This window comes from Coregonus lavaretus (genome assembly GCF_964263955.1).
Source record: "Coregonus lavaretus genome assembly, chromosome: 27".
Taxonomy (NCBI): domain Eukaryota; kingdom Metazoa; phylum Chordata; class Actinopteri; order Salmoniformes; family Salmonidae; genus Coregonus; species Coregonus lavaretus.
Window position 1 is genome coordinate 40,492,387 of NC_140014.1, and position 20,162 is coordinate 40,512,548.

General features: G+C 41.8%; 1 protein-coding gene across 1 annotated transcript; it reads right to left on the reverse strand.

Moving 5' to 3' along the window:
• Positions 1-1,538: 1,538 nt before the first annotated feature.
• Positions 1,539-19,774, reverse strand: tpo (thyroid peroxidase; the record flags this gene model as incomplete). The annotated part of the gene is made up of 10 exons (XM_084144507.1): positions 1,539-1,833; positions 2,024-2,261; positions 2,440-2,610; positions 3,968-4,226; positions 9,858-10,376; positions 10,531-10,737; positions 16,230-16,359; positions 16,738-16,870; positions 17,222-17,382; positions 19,680-19,774. The coding sequence occupies 10 exons, from the start codon at positions 19,772-19,774 to the stop codon at positions 1,539-1,541; spliced, it is 2,208 nt and encodes a 735-aa protein (XP_084000633.1).
• Between the last annotated feature and the right edge of the window lie 388 nt (positions 19,775-20,162).

Here is a 20,162-nt window from a genome sequence, read left to right on the forward strand (position 1 = left end):
TTCAACTCGGCTTCTGATTGAAATTCGGTGATTCTGGTGCAGAGCAGTGGTGCAAAGTACTTAAAGGAAAGGGTCACCGATTTTGAAAGCTGTATTGTTTTTTGTGCATCTCTGAGTGATGTTCCATTGATTCCATGGGTCATTTATTGTTTTCATGTGTATCTGAGTTATTGTCGTTCAAGCAGGCAGAAATACAGCCGGTATGACGTAGCACTGTGATAAAGTCGCTCTCACTACACTGGAAGTTAATAGGAATACGACTTTTAGATCACGAAAACGTCTATAACGCATGTCAGATTTCAATACTGGCCAATCTCAAAAACTTGGCAGGATGTCTTCTCTCAAATGAGCCATTGATAATATTTTTTTGTGATATTCCTACCTCGAGAAATGTGTAATTTAACGGAGGGTCTAGCACATTTTTCCTATTGGTCTGCCTCTTTAGTCTAGGGTGCATTGCATGGTGCCGTTGCCATAGATATTATAGAAAGGAGATAGGAATCCAATGAATGAAGGAACGTATAACGCCCCACCCAGCCGACTGTCGACCAATCACATTCATGTTGTCATGCAGCGTCTTGCGTTGCTAAGCTAATCGTCACGCAATCCCTTCTCAAAGTCAGTGTATATGTCGAGAAACTTGCCTATTTTTCTAGAAAATACGTAATGTCATGATTACAAAGCTATACGATATTACAGATAGCAAGTTAATTATCTCACATCTCTGAAGATTTGTAGTGTTGTACTTCTTGTTGATGAAATTCATGCTAATGTTGGGTTTTTGAGCTAGCGCCCAATAGACTCCCATTCACTCCTTGAAGGAGAGCGCTCCTTGTCCCAGAATCGCCCAGAATACACCTTCGCAGCCCATTGACGTAGCATGGTCAATGTTTCCCATTTCCTCAAAAGTATATCTGCCATTGCGAATGTTAGACTCCACTCTGTGAGGCACATCAATCTATAGGTTGGTGAGATTGTAGACTCCTAAATTGATAGTGCAGTTTGTTTAGGCGATTTTACAGCTAACTAGCTACTTTACATGCTGATATTGTCTTTAGTATTATTGTGTGTAGCTACGTTTGCTAGCTAGCTACCTAGCTATCTAGCTAGCCAGCCAGCCCATAAAGAGAGCATTGCATTGTGGATTTTGTAGTTGACTTGAGCTGCAACAGATTTGCACAACGATTTTCCATATTGCTACCAACCTTATTATAACGCCAAAATGAAACATTTGTTCACAAAAAACATTGGTCTCACGTATAAGTGTTATTTAACACTGTACATTAAAGGAATGAGTGGTTCTGGGTGGATATTTCCTTTAAATAAAACAATATTTCAAAGTACTACTTAAGCCTTTTTGGGGGGGGGAGGGGGGTATCTGTAATTTACTTTACTATTTTTGACAACTTTTACTTTTACTCCACTACATTCCGAAATAAAATAATGTACTTTTTACCTACATTTTCCCTGACACCCAAAAGTACTCGTTACATTTAGAATGCTCGGGCGGGATAGCAATGTGTTCCAATTCACACCTATCAAAAATAACACGTTGTCATCCCTACTGCCTCTGATCTGGCGGACTCACCAAACACAAATACTGCGTTTGTAAATGACGTCATACCTGGGCTAGCCTCCTCTCTCCAGGCCTCCAAGTTCATTGATGGTATATTGTCACACAAGAGAAAACCATCTGGGTATTTCCCAAACCTGAAGGGGTCAAGAGGTGTCTCTTTCACTTCACTGTTGTCACAGATGACGCGAGATAGAGAGTGCCTTAGAAGTTCCGCCCTCTGACCCTGTGTAAACACACCCTCACTCTCCCACCAGAACCTGAAAAAAAAAACATACAGTAATTCATTGATAGTAATAATATTCAGTCCAATATAGACAGAGGAAGGCTTCAGTATAGTGCATACTTAGGGGTCCAAGCAGCAAATACTACAACAATGCTTCAACAGTGTATCTAATACCGGTTATGTTTTCCATTTAGTATCTGTTAATGTGTTTCAAAAAAGCTCACCTGTCCCCGTCTCGAATCATCTTCATCTGTTTTCCAATGAGGCATGAAAAGAGTGGACCAGTCCTGGAGCCAGACAGAGGCTCCTCCACCAGCCCTCCTAACCACACGTCAATGTTGTCGGGATGTCTGTACAGGTCCATTATCTTTCCAACAACACTTGCATCCTTTACAACTTCTCTGAAATCGTCTTGAGTCTCTATTCTGTCAAGTCCACAGAACGTCCTCCAATCATTGTAACCTGGAACATAATTATAATACAATTGCATTATGCCTGCTTACTAGATTATTAAAAACAGATCTTCACAGTGGACTACTGCAGCGCCATTAATACTTTAAAAAAAAAAATTTGGTTGGATTTCAATTCGATTTGTTTAAATTGTCCTAATTATTGACTCCTGTTAATGGGTAACACTGACCTGGAAGTCCATGATCACGTCCCCTCTGCAGGTTGAGTGCGGCCAGGTCCAAGCCCCCTGGGACAGTAAGCACCACCAGTCTCTCTGTGAGCTCCTCCGTCAGTAGGTTGTCTGGGGTCACTACAGCCGCCGGCGTCCCCAACAGGCCTCGGAGGACTGGCTCTAGTCCACCTTTCGTGGAGGTAAAAAAGATGACAACATTTCACAATACAATTTCCACTTGCAAACACATTATTCTCCGCAATAACAGCAGGGCTAGTTGTGTAAATATGAAAAGTCCCTTTCATTGCAATAAAATGCATAGCTGTGGGACGAAATCATTTCGGTCTGCCAGTAACCACTGTCCGCTCTAGTTAGGCATCACCTTGGATGTTCGGTAATGTATTCTGGAGCAGCTCACAGGATTATTCCTATTTTAAAAATGCCAAATAACAGTGCCAAGTCTCTATCAAGTTTAACAATATCCTATGAACAGTACTAACAGTACTTTAACTTTATAAGGGAGCCCCATGTTAACTGTAGTACGGTTATAGACTTCAGAGGCTACGTTACTTAGTAGAGTTCGCCTGTCTGTGTCTATTTAGACAATTCATGATAAGTGGGAATATGTCCTGCACGAAAACATCATGCAGTATAGCCTGAAATGAGTCCGCTGTGATTAAACATAATGCTGTATAGCCTTTAATGAGTCACCTGTGATAAAAACATAATGTTGTATAGCCTTTAATGACTCGCCTGTGATTAAACATCATTTGATATAGCCTAATGAGTCCCCTGTGATTAAACATCGTGTTGTGTAGCCTTTAATGAGTTCCCTGTGATTAAACATCATGTTGTGAAGCCTTTAATGAGTCCCCTTTGATTAAACATCTTGTTGTATAGCCTTTAATGAGTCCCGTGTGAATAAACATCATGTTGTAAAGCCTTTAATGAGTCCCCTGTGATTAAACAGTCAGATGTAGATATACAGTATGTAATCATATGCATATTCTTTATATCCAATGCCACCTTATGCCCATGAATTTAAGATTAATGTAAAAGTACAACTTAAGGTAGGGTTTTCACTTTCTTTAAAAATCATGTGAATTTTGTCCACAAAATATTTAGTTGACCTGAGAGTTTCTACAAAGTATTGATGGACTTATAAATTATTTATATATACCCATTGATTCTTTAAGAATATAACTTTTAAATGCCTAATGAGCTTAGTTCAACTGTTGTACACCATCAGAACCCCCAAAAATATTTTATTTACAGTGTTTGTAAAGATTGTAAACAAACACTGTATAGCCTCAACACATGGTTCAAACTATAATGTTGATATCTTGGATGGTCAGTCCTTGCATCCATAGCTCCATCTATACATTTGAGTGGTTACATTTCTCCAGGCCCATCCCTCAGCTTTTTCTTTTTACCAAAACAGGGGTGGGGATGCCCTTCGTCAACTAAGGATTGGCCCTTAAAGTGTTTAGTATGCAACACTCCACCCTATTAGTTCCAATAGTATGCAGCATATGAGAATACCAACCCTCTTTCACGAGTCTCCAGGGACTGAAGAAAGTCTTATGCAGACTCAAAGAGGAGAACTGTTCATGTTCCTGGAAGCTCTGGTTGAGTCGCTTGAGAACAGAGGGAATAGTGGCATGGCCGAATCGGAATGCAGCGGTGGAGAACACATTGGAGGCTGAGGGCTCTGTAGTCGGATCATAGCCCCCATAGGGACCAATGTAAAGATCAAAAGCCTCTCTTCCAATGATTTTGGGAACATAATCCCTGGTGGTTATAATCTGGGGGCAAATACAGGAAAAAAAAGCAAAAGGAGACCTTTAGTTAAGTTTAGAAAAATAAGACATTTTGCAATCTAGAAGTTTCTATGTCCATTCCTAAATATATTCCTAAATATATATATTCCTAAATATATATATAGATATATATATATATATATATATATATATATATATATATATATATATATATATATATATATATATACACACAGTGAGGGAAAAAAGTATTTCATCCCCTGCTGATTTTGTACGCAAATAATAATAAACTTACCATTAAAATTATAGACTGATCATTACTTTGTCAGTGGGCAAACGTACAAAATCAGCAGGGGATCAAATACTTTATTCCCTCACTGTATATATATACAGTGGGGAGAACAAGTATTTGATACACTGCCGATTTTGCAGGTTTTCCTACTTACAAAGCATGTAGAGGTCTGTCATTTTTATCATCGGTACACTTCAACTGTGAGAGACGGAATCTAAAACAAAAATCCAGAAAATTACATTGTATGATTTTTAAGTAATTAATTTACATTTTATTGCATGACATAAGTATTTGATCACCTACCAACCAATAAGAATTCCGGCTCTCACAGACCTGTTAAGTTTTCTTTAAGAAGCCCTCCTGTTATCCACTCATTACCTGTATTAACTGCACCTGTTTGAACTCGTTACCTGTATAAAATACACCTCTCCACAGACTCAATCAAACAGACTCCAACCTCTCCACAATGGCCAAGACCAGAGAGCTGTGTAAGGACATCAGGGATAAAATTGTAGACCTGCACAAGGCTGGGATGGGCTACAGGACAATAAGCAAGCAGCTTGGTGAGAAGGCAACAACTGTTGGCGCAATTATTAGAAAATGGAAGAAGTTCAAGATGACGGTCAATCACCCTCGGTCTGGGGCTCCATGCAAGATCTCACCTCGTGGGGCATCAATGATCATGAGGAAGGTGATGGGATCAGCCCAGAACTACACGGCAGGACCTGGTCAATGACCTGAAGAGAGCTGGGACCACAGTCTCAAAGAAAACCATTAGTAACACACTACGCCGTCATGGATTAAAATCCTGCAGCGCACGCAAGGTCCCCCTGCTCAAGCCAGCGCATGTCCAGGCCCGTCTGAAGTTTGCCAATGACCATCTGGATGATCCAGAGGAGGAATGGGAGAAGGTAATGTGGTCTGATGAGACAAAAATAGAGCTTTTTGGTCTAAACTCCACTCGCCGTGTTTGGAGGAAGAAGAAGGATGAGTACAACCCCAAGAACACCATCCCAACCGTGAAGAATGGAGGTGGAAACATCATTCTTTGGGGATGCTTTTCTGCAAAGGGGACAGGACGACTGCACCGTATTGAGGGGAGGATGGATGGGGCCATGTATCGCGAGATCTTGGCCAACAACCTCCTTCCCTTAGTAAGAGCATTGAAGGTGGGTCGTGGCTGGGTCTTCCAGCATGACAACGACCCGAAACACACAGCCAGGGCAACTAAGGAGTGGCTCCGTAAGAAGCATCTCAAGGTTCTGGAGTGGCCTAGCCAGTCTCCAGACCTGAACCCAATAGAAAATCTTTGGAGGGAGCTGAAAGTCTTATTGCCCAGCAACAGCCCGAAACCTGAAGGATCTGGAGAAGGTCTGTATGGAGGAGTGGGCCAAAATCCCTGCTGCAGTGTGTGCAAACCTGGTCAAGACCTACAGGAAACGTATGATCTCTGTAAACAAACGTTTCTGTACCAAATATTAAGTTCTGCTTTTCTGATGTATCAAATACTTATGTCATGCAATAAAATGCAAATTAATTATTTAAAAATCATACAATGTGATTTTCTGGATTTTTGTTTTAGATTCCGTCTCTCACAGTTGAAGTGTACCTAGGATAAAAAATTACAGACCTCTACATGCTTTGTAAGTAGGAAAACCTGCAAAATCGGCAGTGTATCAAATACTTGTTCTCCCCACTGTATATATATATATTTTTTTTCTTCCTGTAGTCCAAGGTGGAACAGAACAGGTTACCTTCAGGGTTCAAAGGATCAGTTGATAAGAAATAACTAGTGCACTGCTGCCAGATATCCTTGCAGAAAATTTGCAAGATTATCTAGGACAGGGTGTATACATTCATCTGAAAATATTCTACTGAGATGGTATTTTGGGATATCCTATGCGAGCTTGGAGATATGGTTGTTTATTTGTTCCCCTTGATTAACCTCAGAAAATGTCATCTGGCCTCATCACTATTTATAAAGGCCTTGGCTCTCCACCAGATTATTTTGTGCCTAATGTAAATTATAAATAATGTATTGTGTCATTGTGGAGTCACTTTTATTGTAAATAAGAATATAATATGTTTCTAAACACTCCTACATTAATGTGAATGGTACCATGATTTAGGGTCATCCTGAATGGATCATGAATAATGATGAGTGATAAAATTACAGATGCGCAAATATCATGCCCCCAGACATGCTAACCTCTCACCATTACAATAACAGGGGAGGTTAGCATTTTTGTAGGGGTAAGATATTTGTTTATCTGTAACTTTCTCGCTCATCATTATTCACGATTCATTCAGCATTATCTGTAATAATGGTAGCATCCACATTCATGTAAAAGTGTTGAGAAATATATGATATTTTTATTTACAATAAAAGTGACAAAAAAAAATGACAAAATACATTATTTACCATACATTTCTATTGGTCACAAAATAATCTGAAACACAAGCAAAGTAAACAGCAAATGCATCCAACAAATGTGTAGATTCACAAGCTTGATGAGTCATTGCGTGCTGTGAATACGGGACCAAATACTAAACGTTGTACTCCTTTGTCCCAAAACTTTTGCACCCCTAAAATGGGGGGGGGGGGGGACTATTTACAAAAAGTGCTGTAATTTCTAAACGGTTCACCTGATATGGATGAAAATACTCTCAAATTAAAGCTGACAGTCTGTACTTTGTATCATTTCAAATCCAAACTTCTGAAGTATAGAGCCAAAAGAAGGAGAAATGCTGTCCCAATAATTACGGAGGACGCTGTTTCACACACATACACTGCAGTATGTATATGTATATGAAAGCCTTGCTCTTTTCACATTTGACAAGACAGACAAGTTGATAATCTATAGAAAATCAACCCTTCAGAGACATTGTTGAAACAACTGTATTCTGGTTTGTGCACTCATTTAGCCTCTCTCCGACAAGACTTCATATGTTCTCTCCCTGTCATTTAGCCTCTCTCCGACAAGACTTCATATGTTCTCTCCCTGTCATTTAGCCTCTCTCCGACAAGACTTCATATGTTCTCTCCCTGTCATTTAGCCTCTCTCCGACAAGACTTCATATGTTCTCTCCCTGTCATTTAGCCTCTCTCCGACAAGACTTCATATGTTCTCTCCCTGTCATTTAGCCTCTCTCCAACAAGACTTCATATGTTCTCTCCCTGTCATTTAGCCTCTCTCCGACAAGACTTCATATGTTCTCTCCCTGTCATTTAGCCTCTCTCCAACAAGACTTCATATGTTCTCTCCCTGTCATTTAGCCTCTCTCCGACAAGACTTCATATGTTCTCTCCCTGTCATTTAGCCTCTCTCCGACAAGACTTCATATGTTCTCTCCCTGTCGTTTAGCCTCTCTCCGACAAGACTTCATATGTTCTCTCCCTGTCATTTAGCCTCTCTCCGACAAGACTTCATATGTTCTCTCCCTGTCATTTAGCCTCTCTCCGACAAGACTTCATATGTTCTCTCCCTGTCGTTTAGCCTCTCTCCGACAAGACTTCATATGTTCTCTGTCATTTCAATGTAAAGAGGCTTGGGCTGCACTTAAGCCTTACAGATTCTTCTTTGACCTCTATAATGCCGCTTTTATCCAGCTGGGATAGCGGAAAGTATTTAGTAGTCTACCTGGCCTTGATCTTCATACTGCCCTGTCCCTGTGGTCATAGGGATTCCTAAGAAGTAAAACATACACCATGAGGGTGTCACGCCCTGGCTCTGGGGACACTTGTATGTTGAGCCAGGGTGTGAGTTTCCTTTGTCGATTCTAGTTGTTGTGTTTCTAGGTTGGCCAAAGTGGTTCTCAATCAGAGGCAACTAGTGTCAGCTGTTGCTGGTTGTCTCTGATTGGGAACCATATTTATTCAGTCTGTTTGCCACAGTGGGGTGTGGGATCTTGTTCCTGTGTAGGTTTGTGTTTTGCACCTTTGGACGTCACGTATCGATTTTGTTATTTTGGTCGTGTAATCATAAATAAAAGCATGTTCGCAAATAACGCTGCGCTTTGGTCCTCTGTATCCGACGATCGTGACAGAGGGTTATAGTGTTATCCTCATATCCACTCTGGGATTGCCATTGGGCCATTTTCTATCACATTTTGAAATCACAAGAACATGCAGGTGATTCAGTTCACCTTATTCTATGCCAGGTGGACTAAGCCAGCAGGCTATCCTCTTTTGACATTCAACCAGAAAAGATAAGAACTGAATTAGAAAGTTTTATAATCAAAATATTTCTGTAGGTCTGGGTATTGAGACAGAACTATACTGAACAAAAATATAAACGCAACATGCAACAATTTCAACGATTTTACTGAGTTACAGTTCATTTAAGGAAATCAGTCAATTTAAATAAATAAATTAGGCCCTAATCAATCGATTTCACATGACAGGGCATGGGCGCAGCCATTGGTGGGCCTGGGAGGGCATAGGCCCACCCACTTGGGAGCCAGGCTCACCCAATCAGAATGAGTTTTTCCCCACAAAAGGGCTTTATTACAGACAGAAATAGTCCTCAGCACCACCCCCACCCCCTGCCTCAGACGATCCCGCAGGTCAAGAAGCCAGATGTGGTGGTCCTGGGCTGGCATTGTTACACGTGGTCTGCGGTTGTGAGGCCGGTTGGACGTACTGCCAAAATCTCTAAAACAACGTTGAAGGTGGCTTATGGTAGAGAAATGAACATTAAATTCTCTGGCAACAGCTCTGGTGGACATTCCTGCATCTGTGGCATTGTGGTGTGGGACAAAACTGCACATTTTAGAGTGACCTTTTCTTGTCCCCAGCACAAGGTGCACCTATGCCACCTGTCAGCTGGATGGGTTATCTTGGCAAAGGAGAAATGTTCACTAACATTGATGTAAACAAATTTGTGCACAAAATTGGAGAGAAATAAGCTTTTTGTGCGTATAGAAAAATTCTGGGATATTTTATTTCAGCTCATGAAACATGGGACCAACATACGTTTCTATTTTTGTTCAGTATAATGTTTTGCATTGACTAATGTAAGACCAGAGGCCATTTTTAGGAAGTTATTTGAGCACTTTAAATTCAAACCCCATTGTTCTGACACAGATAAGAACTCTGAATTAAGAGTGACTTTTGACCTCATCTATAAAAGGGCTAACTTTTGGTAATCTTTAATCTGATAAATACCTGGATAATGGTAATAACACTCTGATAATCTCACTACAACAAGTAACATCATACATCAGGCAGTAGGAACTAGGGCTGCCGAGTACTCCCATAACAAAGCAAGGCTCCCCAAAGTGAACGTACAGCACGACTGTGTATTTTAATCCTATTCATACGATATTGTCATGGTGTTTCCATCGTGTACAGTAGGACTTGCCTGGTGAAGCGCTCCGATGATCTTGCGGGCCTCTTGGTAAATGATCTCTGCGCTCCAGTGTGGGTTGAGGCTCTTCAAGGCCTCTGCGATTCTATTGTGTTCCCTCATCCACAGCGTGTGTAGAACCGCCAGGGGCAGAACCTCATTCACCCTGCTGTCCCCAGCCAGGAAACAATCCACCCTTTCCCCCAGGGGATCCCCTGGATCTTGGAAGCATGGAGACGGGGTGTTGGGGACAAAAGACAGGTAGGGTCTGCCACTCCAGTCACTGAATCTGCTGTTGACAGCCAGCCGACCATCGGAGCTCGAGAGGTCTCGAAGGGCACTCTGTAAATACGGGGTGTGGCCATATACAGTGGATGCATCCAGGAAAGACGTGATTGAGTTCATTTGTTGACGCTGTAGCACTTGTTTGATGTCCGCCGTCGCAGCCTGTGCATCACCGGAGAAGCAGGCTGGCGATGAACGGAAGAATGGCACGCAGCTTCTGTTCCCAGACAGTTTGTCACGAGGGAGTGTCTGCGAGAGAAAGAACACAACTTATACACAGTTATATACAAGTGTTATACAAAAGCAACACTTTTGTCTCCCTAAAAGGGACTGGTAGGATTTGGGAAGCAGACAGACAAGTGATGTGAAAGTGTATTCATTGGGGTGATTTATGAGTGGTTACCTCAATAGGGAAGCAGGGATTTATGTTTTCACACGTTTCCAGGCAGTCCAGTCCTCCCAAGAAAGCAGCTCTGCTTGTGCTTTGAGGAGTGAAGGATATGTCATGGTCTATGTACTGGCCCCAGTCCACTAGCATCTGACAATAGACATCATCTAGCAACATCGGCCGGCTGGAGCTCTGCAGTATTTTCTTGCTGACTTCCTGTACCTGGTAATGCAGTGGGAACATGACACATAGTCTGGTTGGACGATGAAGGTTGATATTTTGGAGCTTCTGTGTTTGATTGTTCTAAACCCATCCTCGTACAGGATAATGAATAAATCGACAGCTTCACTGTTCACAAACACAAGCACACTGACAGCATGGCCATAGTCCATGGCCTTGTCTCTCAACAAAGATGGCCTTTTATAAACCTCTTATATGTAAAGTCCCCTGTTTAGGGGACCTGCGTGGTTGTGGTACCGGTTTTAAACTGGCATTTTTTTTAAAACTTATAAATCAATCTGTGGACACAGTAGATTGAAATGGCTTGCATTGAGCGATAGCCCTGGTTCTCACAGACACAGCACTTGAAGATGGGATGTCCCTCCTACCATTTAATTCACTCTTCCGACTATCCCATCAACTCCTGGCTGAACCCTACGTCACTGACAAAGCACATGCTGCGTTCACGTGATAGTCTTGACTCCATGAAGAACAGCGCCGGAAGAAGATGGCTGCCGTTTTACAGCCCTCTAACCAATTGTACTATTATGTGTGTTTTTCCGCGTTATTTGTAATTTATTTTGTACATAATGTTTCTGCCATCGTCTCTTATAACCAAAGAGAGCTTCTGGATATCAGGACAGCGATTACTCACCTCGCGTTGGACGAACACTTTTTCTTCAACGAGGCGTTCGCGAAGGATATTCTACAGACTCCCGACAAGGCCCAGATCCCCGTCATTCGCGTGATGAAGAGACGGAGATATCGTGGACGCAGATCCGGGTGCCTTGTAAGGATCCGACGGCGAACGAGTAAACTGCCTCTCCCATCAATCCTATTAGCCAACGTTCAAGCTTTGGAGAATAAAATGGACGATTTAAGATTACGGTTATCCTACCAACGGGACATTAAAAACTGTAATATCTTATGTTTCACGGAGTCGTGGCTGAACGACGACAATGATAACATTCAGCTAGCAGGCTATACGCTACATCGGCAGGACAGAACGGCAGACTCGGGTAAGACGAGGGGTGGCGGTCTCTGTATATTTGTAAACAACAGCTGGTGCACAAAATCAAATACTAAGGAAGTCTCAAGGTTTTGCTCGCCTGAGGTAGAGTATCTTATGATAAGCTGTAGACCACACTATTTACCAAGAGAGTTTTCATCTATATTTTTCATAGCTGTCTATTTACCACCACAAACCAATGCTGGCATTAAGATTGCACTGAATGAGTTGTACAAGGCCATTAATCAACAGGAAAACGCTCATCCAGATGCAGCGCTCCTAGTAGCAGGGGACTTTAATGCAGGGAAACTTAAATCCGTTCTACCTAATTTCTACCAGCATGTTAAATGTGCAACCAGAGGGGAAAAAACTCTAGACCACCTTTACTCCACACACAGAGACGCATACAAAGCTCTCCCTCGCCCTCCATTTGGCAAATCTGACCATAACTCTATCCTCCTGATTCCTGCTTATAAGCAAAAACTGAAGCAGGAAGCACCAGTGATTCGGCTAATAAAAAAGTGGTCAGATGACGCAGATGCTAAGCTACAGGACTGTTTTGCTAGCACAGACTGGAACATGTTCCGGGATTCTTCAGACAGCATTGAGGAGTACACCACATCAGTCACTGGCTTCATCAATAAGTGCATCGATGATGTCGTCCCCACAGTGACCGTACGTACATACCCCAACCAGAAGCCATGGATTACAGGAAACATCCGCACTGAGCTAAAGGGTAGAGCTGCCGCGTTCAAGGAACGGGACTCTAACCCGGACGCTTATAAGAAATCCCGCTATGACCTCTGACGAACCATCAAACAGGCAAAGAGTCAATACAGGTCTAAGATTGAATCATACTACACTGGCTCTGACGCTCGTCGGATGTGGCAGGGCTTGAAAACTATTACAGACTACAAAGGGAAGCACAGCCGCGAGCTGCCCAGTGACACAAGCCTACCAGACGAGCTAAACCACTTCTATGCTCGCTTCGAGGCAAGCAACACTGAAGCATGCATGAGAGCACCAGCTGTTCCGGACGACTATGTGATCACGCTCTCCGTAGCCGATGTGAGTAAGACTTTTAAGCAGGTCAACATTCACAAGGCCGCAGGGCCAGACGGATTACCAGGACGTGTACTCCGAGCATGTGCTGACCAACTGGCAAGTGTCTTCACTGACATTTTCAACATGTCCCTGACTGAGTCTGTAATACCAACATGTTTCAAGCAGACCACCATAGTCCCCGTGCCCAAGAACTCTAAGATAACCTGCCTAAATGACTACCGACCCGTGGCACTGACGTCTGTAGCCATGAAGTGCTTTGAAAGACTGGTCATGGCTCACATCAACAGCATAATCCCAGAAACCCTAGACCCACTCCAATTTGCATACCGCCCCAACAGATCCACAGATGATGCAATCTCTATCGCACTCCACACTGCCCTTTCCCACCTGGACAAGAGGAACACCTACGTGAGAATGCTATTCATTGACTACAGCTCAGCATTCAACACCATAGTGCCCTCAAAGCTCATCACTAAGCTAAGGATCCTGGGACTAAACACCTCCCTCTGCAACTGGATCCTGGACTTCCTGACGGGCCGCCCCCAGGTGGTAAGGGTAGGTAACAACACATCTGCCACACTGATCCTCAACACGGGGGCCCCTCAGGGGTGCGTGCTCAGTCCCCTCCTGTACTCTCTGTTCACCCATGACTGCATGGCCAGGCACGACTCCAACACCATCATTAAGTTTGCCGACGACACAACATTGGTAGGCCTGATCACCGACAACGATGAGACAGCCTATAGGGAGGAGGTCAGAGATCTGGCCGTGTGGTGCCAGGACAACAACCTCTCCCTCAACGTGACCAAGACAAAGGAGATGATTGTGGACTACAGGAAAAAAAAGAGGACTGAGCACACCCCCATTCTCATCGACGGGGCTGTAGTGGAACAGGTTGAGAGCTTCAAGTTCCTTGGTGTCCACATCACCAACGAACTATCATGGTCCAAACACACCAAGACAGTCGTGAAGAGGGCACGACAAAGCCTATTCCCCCTCAGGAGACTAAAAAGATTTGGCATGGGTCCTCAGATCCTCAAAAAATTCTACAGCTGCACCATCGAGAGCATCCTGACTGGTTGCATCACCGCCTGGTATGGCAACTGCTTGGCCTCTGACCGCAAGGCACTACAGAGGGTAGTGCGTACGGCCCAGTACATCACAGGGGCAAAGCTCCCTGCCATCCAGGACCTCTATACCAGGCGGTGTCAGAGGAAGGCCCTCAAAATTGTCAAAGACTCCAGTCACCCTAGTCATAGACTGTTCTCTCTGCTACCGCACGGCAAGCGGTACCGGAGTGCCAAGTCTAGGTCCAAAAGACTTCTCAACAGCTTCTACCCCCAAGCCATAAGACTCCTGAACAGCTAATCATGGCTACCCGGACTATTTGCACTGCCCCCCCACCCCATACTTTTTACGCTGCTGCTACTCTGTTAAGTATTTATGCATAGTCACTTTAACTCTACCCACATGTACATATTACCTCAACTACCTCAACTAGCCGGTGCCCCCGCACATTGACTATGCAACGGTACCCCCCTGTATATATAGCCTCCCTACTGTCACTTTATTCTATTGTATATATAGCCTCCCTACTGTCACTTTATTTTTACTTCTGCTCTTTTTTTCTCAACACTTTTTTGTTGTTGTTTTATTCTTACTTTTTTGTTTAAAATAAATGCACTGTTGGTTAAGGGCTGTAAGTAAGCATTTCACTGTAATGTCTGCACCTGTTGTATTCGGCGCATGTGACCAATAAAATTTGATTTGATTTGATTTGAAAGTCGCTTTGGATAAAAGCGTCTGCTAAATGGCATATTATTATTATTATTATTATTATTATTATTATTATTATTAAGACTAGCTAATTAGATCAAGATTAGCTTATCTCGCTAGCCAGCCAACTAACGTCAGCTAACCGGCAAAAAAGCTATGGGTAAACAAACAGTGACGTAAATATAATCAGACAACTTTACTAGCTCTACTGTCAGTGTTAGCAGGTCAGGTAACACATTAGAGTGGCAGAATACGTATCATGTAAATCATTTGTTGTTGTGACAGCCAAGTATTTTAGTAACGACACTGATGAAAACGTTTGTTAAAACAACAAAAAAGTGTCAGTAGTTTGCTAAGAATGCCGCCAAAGTTAGGCTTATTACATGGGAGTAACGGGAGTACTCTACGGCTGTACCCTACTCAGGGGTGTGGTCATGTTAAGCCATGCCTCGCCGTGTATATCTATCATTACATCGTAACGCAGCAGGAGGAAGTGGTTTTGTCGTTCTAGAACATTCTGAGATCGATTTATAGCCAGAAATCTAAAATAATTTGTAGATTTTAAAGAAAAAACTATTTCTGTTTGTCATAGACGGACAACATTCATATAAGATGAAAGGCCAGTTCCTAACGAGTTCAGGAAGCAAAGCTAGAGCTCTGTGTGACGTTCACAGCGGTGGGGAAGATGTTTTGATCTAGAGAGACCCTTAGAAAATATTCACAAATATTTATTTTACAGTTATAAGGAAGGTGAAATCGTGTAGTTAGTCATTTTATAATTTGATTATACTATATTTAGAGAGCATATAAGTAAAATGTCCAACCTTATTCATGCAGTTTTGTTGAGTTGAGTAGGAAATACATCATATAAAATATTTCATATTTTATCATAGTTGTATTTACTTGAGCTTGTGTACTCAAAAGTGACAATACCTCAGCAACTATTTTTTATCAGAAAGGTGAGATTTTTATATTTATTTGAGTATGCAGCATTAGTAGTTATTGTTTATGGCCCTCATGATAAATAGTTACTTTTGGAGATTACGTAGATTACATTTTAGTTAGTTTCAATGAGTGTTCGAGGATTACAAGGCTGTTTTACCAACTTCACAACCTCTGAGAAAAATTGGGATTTACAGTAGCTTCAGAATCACAGTAAAAACATGTTGTAATACAGATACATAAATTATAGGTTCCATTTAGTGGGTCAAACACTGTGCAAACTGCAGGCTGTGTAGCTACATAATGTATTGTATATTTAATGATCTCCATTTTAAAAAATCCAGTCAGTGTGTGGTGATAACATGAAATAAGACAGCTGAAAATATCTGAAATGCAAATATAAATGCAAATCAGAATAAATTCCTCTTGGTAAAAAAATAATAATGACATTAACACTTTGTCAGTAAGATAAAAAAATATATATATTTTCTAGAACCAGAAATAGTTAATATCTCTGGTACCTGCCCCAATGAATGCAGGCAGCTACAGCCATGTGTTATTAAAATGCAAAAGGGATATACTGTACATGTTTTAATTTAACAGATAACACTGGAAGAAAAAAAAAACAGCATCCTTTCGAATGGCTTTTTTTTTTTTTTTTACTAAACATGGTGCACCTGCAGTCTCACACTTTAGAGATTACCGGGGGAAGCTGGAAGCCGTTGTATAGTTGACCGTGGTTCCAGCCCTTTGGTTGTCTTTCTCCGTCTTCATATTCTGCCGGAAGCCATCTGGCCAAGGCACTGTTGGCTGTGCCCCAGAAAGGCTTTTGCCTGAAAAATATGTTTTAAAAATCTGTCAAAATACCCCATAATACCAAACAGGTGTGTATGCCCCGGCCCTATGCAACATCTCACAGAGAATAAGTTAATTATAGTGCATGGTGGGAGTATTTAGAGGAATTGGGTGGAAATCAACAGGAAAAAGCTGTGTGTGTGTGTGTGTGTGTGTGTGTGTGTGTGTATGGGGAGGGGAGGGGTTATTCAATTTCTAGTTACTTAAAAAACATAAAATCCTACAGTAATTTTTTGACTCTATGAAGAAAAAATATATTTTCTAATCTATTTTGAGAAATGTAAAATGTAAGCGTAAACAAACCTTATTGTGGATGTTCAGATTGAATGAAATTATATAGAAAATATACCAGACACCTATTATTGCAGACTCCAGATATGGAACGGTACTTGTTGGCGAGGCAATCGTTGTGACAGAAGGCTGGGTGAACGGGTGGAGGACAGCCTGACAGGTCTGCAATCAGCGCCAAGTCCTCCAATGAAAGGAGCTCTTGAGAAGTGACAGCACTGAGTTAACTAATGCAAATGGTCTGCAAACAGATCATCTAATTAGGCTAGTCAGGGCAGCCATTTGCAATTCAATAACATTGCTGACACTGTATATGCGAAAAGGCTTATCTTTGACGTTTAACTGTTAGTGTGGATCCTGCATGCATCTCTTTGCACTTCTATGTCATACCAGTAACTGGCTCAAGTTAACTTCCTGAGATCCGTGTGGGCTATCTGAATATACCACAGAATAGAAATGACCTTTGTGCTGTTATTGCAAGCATATAGCATAGCCTACATTATTCATATACAGTGTGATAACGGTTGAAGTGAAATATGACCGTGGATCTACCTGATGCAACAAGTGCCCTTTTCTGTCTCCGGCTGGCTCTGTCCTTTAGAATAAACAGAGTTGTGTCAAAGACCTCTGCAGCTCTGGAAATCTCTTGGGTCTCAGGCTCTGCTTGCCGGAGAAATGTAAACAGCTGCATTGGAGACTGGAGTGTGCCTCGCCTGTGATTCAGAGGAATTGTCAGATAAGGTGAAAAAGTGGACCCCTTGCTCTTAAAAAAAATATATAAAAAAAAAATATTTCTAGGAACAGTCTCGCATGAACCATGCACACACTGTGATTAGGTTCATTACTCTGTCCTGGTGTGACATAATGCTGTGTCCACCATCTGAAGACTTTCTTGAAAAGAGGAAATGAGCATTCCCCCGTTGTCAAATGATGTTCCTGGAAGAGGCAAACATAGGACTTGTAACAAACCAATCACGCTATATAATATGGAACCATACTAGAGAGCATTTGATTTATTTACAAATTGTTAGAAAATTAATACAAAAAGCAAGGCAATATTATTAAAAATATTAAAGCGACAGTGTTGTGATGCAAAATCCCTGTAGTAATTTGGCAAAGAAGAAAGCGACACTAGCAGTGACATTCTGTTCTGTGCCAGTTTACAATATCTCCTGTAAAGCAGCAAAGGAAAGTTCAATATACCTTTTGATTGGCACCTAAGGTGGCTGATTAGGAGAAAATTAGTAACCTCTCTCGGTTACCCGAAGTGACTTGCATTGACATTCCTTGGAGGGGAAGTAGATATTGAACCCAGTCCAGACTGATGTGATATGCAACCAGAAATACCCCCTCAGCTGTAGTAATGGGCTTTAGAATGAACAGTCACTCTCACTGGGCTTTTACTTGCACAGATCTGGTACCCTTCCCATATCAACTATCAGGTGGGTTTTAATTTTCTACGAAATAGATGTAAAAGAAAAAAAGATGTACATTTCATATGCACTAATAGCTGAATTTTCCTCCGGATAATCTCTGAGATACATCGCAATAGCAAATACCTATTGGGAGGAAGACTGCCATGTAGAAGTTGGTCTTTAGAGAAAAGTCTAATTCCCCCATCCAGGTAATCCAGTACTATATCATTTTTAATGTCCTTGGGTGGTAAAGTTTACACACATAGAATACAGAGTATGTGCATGCAGAATACATCTGCGTTCAATTGAATCATGCAAACATAATAAAATGATCAATAGGAACAAAAAGAAAACAGAGATTACTTACGTTTGGAGTTTCTGGCCTCATCACTTAAAAACCTCATGAAGATTGTGCAGGATACAATGGCATATTTAATCAGGTTGAAATGACCAGCCATGGTTTGGTGATACCTGAATGTACAGTAAGTCAATCGCAGAAATATATATTCTTCTTTTTTTTTGCAATTTTTTTCAATTTTCAAGTGTAACTAGGTTAATTTAAAAGCACCAAACAATCCACCATGAGCTTCATGTGATGAAATAGTATTATTTCATGCCTGACATGTTTAAAGCAACTCCTAGTAACTGCCATGACAAGAAGTTACACCATAGCTGCAATCGAACAATGTATTTGCCCACCTTTTGATGTTTTGCTCAGAGAAGACTCTTCTTGTCTGTTGGCAAGGAGAAACCTGTCTTGTTGGTCTGGTTTCACATGGTCTAGCATTACAAGAGGTTCAGTTGTACTTGGTTGACTACGTTGCAGAAACACTTCAAACCTTGTTGGTCTTTAGCTGCACACGTTTGCCTGATTTGCCTACGCATTTAGAAGACAGACAGTCAGACATTTCAGGAAGGGAAATAATGTATTATTCTGTGTATCTCACCATGCACGCCTTGCCATTGAATTGTGCATCAAAGTCAAGCCTTGCTTATTTGAGCTAGGAAAAAGAAAGGGACATTTCCTTTCTGACTCAGCGGGAGATTACCTTGTCCTTATTACGTCTGAGCAAGAAACATCACTGCCATTCTACAAATAAGAAAGGTACCATCCTGTATTTATAGAGTAATGACATTTAGATACTGGCCATCTTATGTCTTATGTATACATGTAAAATGCTGAGATGTTATTGTAATGTTGGACTTATGGTCGGGCAGTTATCGTTCCGCTACAGTGGCTAACTGTGTGTCCATGCTATGCGTTTCTTTCAGATAGTAATTCTGTTGAAAATAATTGTTCATGCTACTGCTACCGTCCCTATACTTCTGTCATTTGTAATTGGCTTAATTCAACAGTACAGTAACCTGTTTTCCAATTCTCTAAAACAGCCTTCAGGATTTCTTGTAATAAGAGAGTGCTCTCTAGTGCTCCTAGAGACGCCCTCAGACGCCCGTAATCACAAATGCTTCAGTTAGCATTCAGAGCTTACTGTTGCCTCTGTCGTCAAGCGTGGGTGTCATGGCCCCTCGGGAGATTGAGCGAGGCACTTGAGCTCTGTACTTGACAAACTGCTGATGAAACCGCGTAACATTACCAAGCAGTCCGTGACTTCAAGTTCAGTGGAAGGACACGGTCCATGTCTTTAGGATGTTCGTCTTGTTGTTGCTCTTCACGGTGCCATAGAGACATCCTGTATATTGTTTTCAGGTTGGGTTTCTGCACTTGTCTTCACCAAATGATGGTGCTACGGAAGAAACCTGAACGGCGCAAATGGCTCAGTCTACAGGTGTGAGAGGTACTATCTAGGGGCCTGTTGTACAGCACCTACTGTTACCAGTCTCTGTATACCACCCACTGACAGTATATATAACCAAGTGAAAGATTGTGCACCAACAGCTGCATGTGGTGTGACATTTTGAACCACTGGGAAGAAGTGCCGGACGTTGCCCCCCCTGCTGTGCAGAACCTGAGGGACTGGCCTTCGTCTGAGATGGATTTGAAAGAAAATTGGAGAGGATTGGAACATACAACAGACAATTCAGTCATGCATTGTTTGTTACATTGAATCCTGGAATAC